Here is a 6,439-nt window from a genome sequence, read left to right as displayed (position 1 = left end):
TAAATTTATGTTTCATGGAAATAAACACATTAGTATTATACAAAGTTGCTAGTTAACTAAATAAACATAAAACTGTATTTTTATTTAAATAAATCTCCTCTAAATTCCTATGCTTCTCGTATTGCGGAGCTCTTGGGTACGTACATACCAACATGCCAGTGGGCACCTAAATTCATAGACTAAGCACAGGTCTTGCTGAGGTATTAATTTTGCTCAATGGCAACAAATTTTAAAATGTATTTATAAGTTAAAATAAGCAGACTTCTGGTTTAAGATGGTATATTAAAGTCAGACATGAAGACCTCCCTCCCCTTAAGATACAGACAGCAAACAGTTTAAAAAAAAAAAAAGGCAAATAAACTAGTACCAATAAACACAAAAAAAGGGTTAGTGGTCAGAGAAAAAGCCAGCTTGGTACAGCTCTACATAGCTCCTAACTCTCCAAAAAAACACTAAAGGAAATTTCACTAAAATTACCACCCCAAACAACATAGAGAGAAGCAGAAGGCCAGAAGATACAGACAGCCCTAAGAAAAAAAAATGCAGAAACAGCCAAAAGAACAGAAACTCCTCCCAACCAACAATGATTCAGAAAGGCAAAAAAAATCCCTGCACCTGGCCACGGTGGTTCGTCCCAGATGGGAAGGCAGCAGGAAAGGAAGCACAGAGGGATCACCGGTCACGAGAACTGACCATCTTGTGAGGGAGTAACAGGCTCTTAGTGACCCTGGATAGAGCTCCCTTCATGTCCTGTGGTCTTAACACAGGACCAAATAGCCTTTCACATGAGCTCTCCCTGTTCTGTTTTAGGGAAGTGGAAACACTGGTAGAGAATCACTGTGCTGACTCTCCTAAATGGATGCTAAGGCTCTAGGGACTCGTCTAAAGCAGGAGAGACGAACCAGAAAAGAGTACAATCAGGAGACAAAAACTCCACTAGGTAAGAGAAGGCAAAACCCAAGCAAGCCAGCCAAGGCAGCCAGAGCCCAGCCAAGTTCTCCTCCTCACACCTGTGTCCTCGGGCCAGCAAACCCAGCACTCAAACTCTAGCTGAGGGCAGCAGCCACATGCCTCAGACGTGAGAAGGCAGCCAAGGAGGATTCACTCACACTAAGGCAGCAGAAAGAGAAGGTCTGCACAGAGCTGCCACTGTAAGCACAAGAAAAATGGATAAGGAAAAAGGGAAATGCATCTATGCAAAACTATAGCAAAAAAAAAAAAAATAAGAAAGAAACATAGTATATAATAACACAGGTGAAGAATCTACTCTAAAAGAAATATAATCCACCAAAATAAAAGCATTCCTGGGACTGTTTCACCCTATAGAAGAATCTAAAGATAAGTCAAAAAACATGAAGGTACACCTGTAATCTCAGCACTTTGGGAGGACGAGGTAGGAGGATTGCTTGAGGCTAGGAGTTTGAGACCAGCCTGGGCAACACAGCAAACTCCCATCTCTACAAAAAAAATTTTAAAAATTAGCTGGGCACGGTGGCACATACCTGTAAGCTGTGATCACACCGCTGCACTCCAGCCCAAGCAACAGAGCAAGACTGCCCCCGCCCCGCAAAAAACCCTGAAGGTAAGACAACAGTAGATAAAAATGGAGCAATGGAGCTGGCAGAGATAAGGAAATACAGATCGAAGCCTTTGCTGATGCCTGATCTACAGTAGCCTATTACCTGGTGTCATTATTTAGCATCTCTATTGCAATGTTTCATTGTCTGTCTGCCCTCCACTACAAGGTAAGCTCTACGGGAGAAGTTATCTTGTCCGTCTAGCCCCTAACTGTACTCCCCTCCTATATCCCCAGTGCCCAAAACAGTTCTGACATATGGTGAATTCTTAAAAATACTTGCTGAATGAATAAAGAAAATAAAAAGATGAACTATTAAAGCAGTAAGAAAACAGTAGATGAGAACAGACAAAAATGATAGAACATAGACATAACTGGAACCTCAGAATTAGGTCAAAAAACAGAACATAAATAAATTTAAAGATTTAACAGAAAACAATTATCTTGATTGCAAGCAAAACTGTGAGTCTGCAGGTCAGAAGGGCACATGCGTTCCAGAAAACTCACTATGGAAAGATAAAGACAGACATATCCTGGTTATGATATTTTAAAATTTTAAGAACTAAAAAAAATTCTTTAGGGAGAAAAATGATTCACTTATTTACACGGAGGTTAAGTAAGACCGGCCTCAGATTTCTCTAAAACATTCAATATAAGAACATGATGGAGTAACTTCTTCCAAAAAGACAGAAACTGTGCCCCAAGAATATTAAATATTAACCCAGCCAAGTCGTCATTCAAGAATAGTCAACAGGATCATATTCTTTTTTTTTTTTTTTTTTGAGACAGAGTCTCACTGTGTTGCCCGGGCTAGAGTGCCGTGACGTCAGCCTAGCTCACAGCAACCTAAGACTCCTGGGCTCAAGCGATCCTCCTGCCTCAGCCTCCCGAGTAGCTAGGACTACAGGCATGTGCCACCATGCCCGGCTAATTTTTTCTATATATATTTTTAGCTGTCCAATTAATTTCTTTCTATTTTTAGTAGAGACGGGGGTCTCGCTCTTGCTCAGGCTGGTCTCGAACTCCTGAGCTCAAACGATCCGCCCACCTCGGCCTCCCAGAGAGCTAGGATTACAGGCGTGAGCCACCGCGCCCGGCCAACAGGCTCATATTCTTAAACACGGAAGAGTCAAAGGAAAATAACACCATGTTCTTTTGGAAAATATCACCCAACAATGCAATGTAGCCAACTAAGAGGTAAAAGAAGTTTCAATAAAAGGACTGGTGGTAGGTCAGTGTATTTAAAAAATAGATCAAAGACTGGACAGCCAGTAAGGAATATCATTTCAAAGATAATTTGTTATAAAACTTGACAACACAAAAATAACACTGGAACACAGAAGATAGGAAGAAATATAAAAATGTTTATTTTCTTCCCTTTCTAAACAGAATCTATCAAGTCAACTAAAAGGTTTAAGTATAATTACTTAATGTTATAAAGAAAACCATTCGAACAACTAAAGTAAGACTATAACACATAAAAATCCAGGGGTAGAAGCAGGGAGAAATGGGAGAAAGCATATGAATGTTAACTTTCTCATCTTTCATAGCAGGAAATCCATAAATATCGAATAAATTTCCTAACTCACATAAGAGGGTTATGGTATAAACAGGTAAAATAATAAAGATTAACTACTAGAACTGAAAACAGACAATAAAGCTTCCAAATCCCAAGAAGGAAAGTGTGAATGTATGAGCACACACAAAGAATAAGAGAACTTATATAGCAAAATAGGAACAGTAAAATACTAAAAATTGGGGGGGAAATGTAATTAAGGTCAAAACGTATCTTATATCAATAAATGTTAAGTGGAATAAACTATTAAAAAACAAGACTCACAGTTTGGGTCAAGTGTATTTCTAAAGATGGCAGCCACAGTATCTCCTATGCCACACACTCTTCCAGAACCTTCTTACTTCCCCATCAAGAGGTAGAGCCTAATTAAATTCCCATTACCTTGAATGTGAGTGGGTGGCAAAAGTGATGTGTGATCTCTTAGGCTAAGTTGTAAAAAACAATTTAGTTTTTAAGCTAGAACACCCCGAGCGGAGTCCTGGGCCTCCATGTAAGCATTCACGCTGCCAGAAGGCCACCACGTGAGGAAGCCCAAACTAAGCCACATGGAGAGACATGTGGAGAGGCCATGGGACCTCATGAACAGGAGATGTCTGGCAGCCTCCAACCACTCCAACCACTGTCTGACTGCAACTACTGAAGACCCCAAGCCAGAATCTCCCAGCAGAGCCCTTCCCAAGATCCTGACCCACAGAAATAGTGAAATAATAAAATTACTGTAGTTCTAAGCCACTGAGTTTTGGGGTGATGTTAAGCAACAGTAGGTAAACAAAACAGATTACCAACCACTATTTTCAGAAAAGACCACTCTATTATAGACACACTGGTGAAATGGGGTCTTTTTATAGGATCTGCTCTCTGGTAGTTAGAGAAAAATGGAATTGGGAAACAGAGCCTGGGAAACACACAATGAAGCTGCCTATTCAAGATAGGTCCCTAGTGTGAAGAGCACAGATGGTTTATTACGATTACCACCAGACATCCCAGTGGATTATTCAAAAGTTCTACAATGACACTCACCAGCCACTTTACTCGGAAGGAGAAGAGGGCACTAAAGGCAAATATCACCCACAGCACTGGACAGGCGATAAGTCCTAACCAAAAGATTCTTGATTCGGCCTCTGAAACAGTTTTATTCTCTTGAGGGGATGCCTACAAAAGAACATAAATTCAATCATCACTGTTGTGAGATTTATCAGTACAAAGTTTAACATTTTTAATAAAAAACACATTACCCTCAAATTCAAATATTAATACAGATAACCCAAGTCCTAAGTTATAAATCAGTTAATGACTCTACCACTGTTGTAATTTTAGGAAATGATTTTAGTATACTTTAAGTCAAGAATTTTGCATTTTTAGGGCAGAATGGACAGTTTATCATGACCTAAGACAGTAAATAGTGGTCTCTGATAGGCTTCTACTCAACTCTTCTTGCATTTGTACTATTTATACACAAGGAAACTTTGAATAATATCTTTTGCATGAGGATCAAGGAAATCAAGGTTATAGTCATCCTGGAAACTAAAAGGTGAAGTCAGAGTCCACAGAAAGAAATGGAATGAAAGGATTCTGGACATGACCAAAATGTCTTAGCAACAGCCACGAATTTACAAAGGTGGTGAGTTGTTTCCAAAGTAGATTTTATGATATAGAGGAATACAGGCTCACTGAGCACAGTGCTGCTTTCTGAGAAGTATTACTTATCAAGGCCCTTCCAAGCAGAAGGCAAGCAATTTAACTGCTACTGTCCCCCAAAATTTTGTGCTCTGCCTCCCAAACTGATTTCCACCGGCAAACAGAATATTCACTGTGGAGTAGCAGGCTAATCAAAAACAGACAGGGTCCCCTCCAAGCCTCCTGAAGGCACAGGCTTAAAGAATAGACTGCTCTGATCAATTCAGATTTTCTATGCAGTTGCAATCCTTATCCTCCTTTTTCCTGCCCAGAAGTGGAAGATGACCATGGGAGCAGAGAGGGAACAAGATATTGGAAGCAGTTATCCACTGGACATAGAGGGATCCACGCAGACACCTGGCAAGGCAACAAAGCTGGGGCCTACAGGAGGAGATCTTTTATCAGCAACCCCTGCAGTTTATACTGCATAAACTCTGACCCAGTGTCCTCTCTCAGAGGATTCTGTCCTGTACATGCCTCATTTCTGGTCTGAACTAGACAGAAAAATCTATTTAGCTTTAAAAGGACATCTGGTTTAGTACTAACAAGCCAAGTGATTTGGTATAGTAATTTTAATCTTGAATACTTCTTCCTTAAATATTCAAATGTAATCTACACATAATTTAGCAAATGACACCATTTAAAAAAAAAAAAAAAAGGCAGCTTACCTTCCTGGACTCAAACACCCAATGGCTCTTTCCATCTTCATCAATATGATTCCACCAACGTAGGCCAACCATCAGTCTACCTGTGACATTCTAGTAAAGATTAATATAAACACGACATTATTTAAAGGTCTACTATAAGCTCAAATCTTAGTGTAACATTTCACAATCAAAACTCTTCAGCTTTACCTCCATAATATCCAGTTAACGAAGACCACTATCTATCAGGCCTGGCCACAAGACTGAATAAAATGGCAATGGCAGGACCCATAAGGGTGGAGGTGACAGGGTAAGCAACAAGTCCATCCATAAACATTACCTCCCCACTTTTCCCTCATGAATACTTGTCCTTTCTCCAATTTCCTAATTTCTTCCTAAGCCCCTTGCTCTTTGGCTGCTGTGACCTATCTTATATCCTGACTGTAGCTACATATATTTTACAAGTATATATCCCTAAAAATGGATATAGGCACTGGCCTTTCTTCAAGTCCCTCAAATGTACTCAGCTTTTTTCCAGCTTACTAATGTAACACATTACTTTGATAGCTTTCCTAATGTTTATTTACTCAACAAATATTTACTGAGCACCTACTATGTGCTGGTAATAAAATGGTGACTAACAGATACCACCCTTGTCTTCAGGGAGCTGTAAGTGTTGTGGGTAAGAAAGGCAGACAATGTTTGCACAAATGCACCATTACCAACTGTGGTAAGTGTTAGGAGGAAAATGTGTGGGATGCTTGAAGAGTACAACAGGGAAATTTGATCTAGTCTGGGTATCAGAGAACGACTCCCTGAGGAATCAACCTTCAGAATGAAATAAAAAGGATAAGTACGAATCACTAATACATGGGATATTTAATTAGTGATGTCCACTAATAGATTCGGGGGTTCTGATTCAGGGGAAAAAATTTATCTTTATTTTCATTAAAATTTAACGTATTT

The 6,439-nt window shown here is 39.7% G+C and overlaps 1 protein-coding gene across 2 annotated transcripts in view; it reads right to left on the bottom strand.

Annotated features, from left to right (window-relative positions):
- Nucleotides 1-6,439, bottom strand: part of LOC105816108 (Golgi apparatus membrane protein TVP23 homolog B) — a 20,518-nt gene that overhangs the window by 3,427 nt on the left and 10,652 nt on the right. For both annotated transcript variants that reach the window (XM_012651436.1, XM_012651437.1), the window contains exons 4-5: nucleotides 5,498-5,587; nucleotides 4,173-4,304 (exon numbers count right to left, since the gene is read on the bottom strand). In XM_012651436.1, coding sequence (XP_012506890.1) covers nucleotides 4,173-4,304; nucleotides 5,498-5,587 — 222 coding nt within the window. The remainder of the gene's footprint in view (nucleotides 1-4,172; nucleotides 4,305-5,497; nucleotides 5,588-6,439) is intronic.

Source organism: Propithecus coquereli, unplaced genomic scaffold, assembly GCF_000956105.1.
Source record: "Propithecus coquereli isolate 6110/MARCELLA unplaced genomic scaffold, Pcoq_1.0 Scaffold355, whole genome shotgun sequence".
Lineage (NCBI taxonomy): Eukaryota > Metazoa > Chordata > Mammalia > Primates > Indriidae > Propithecus > Propithecus coquereli.
This window is presented reverse-complemented; position numbering and strand designations above follow the sequence as displayed.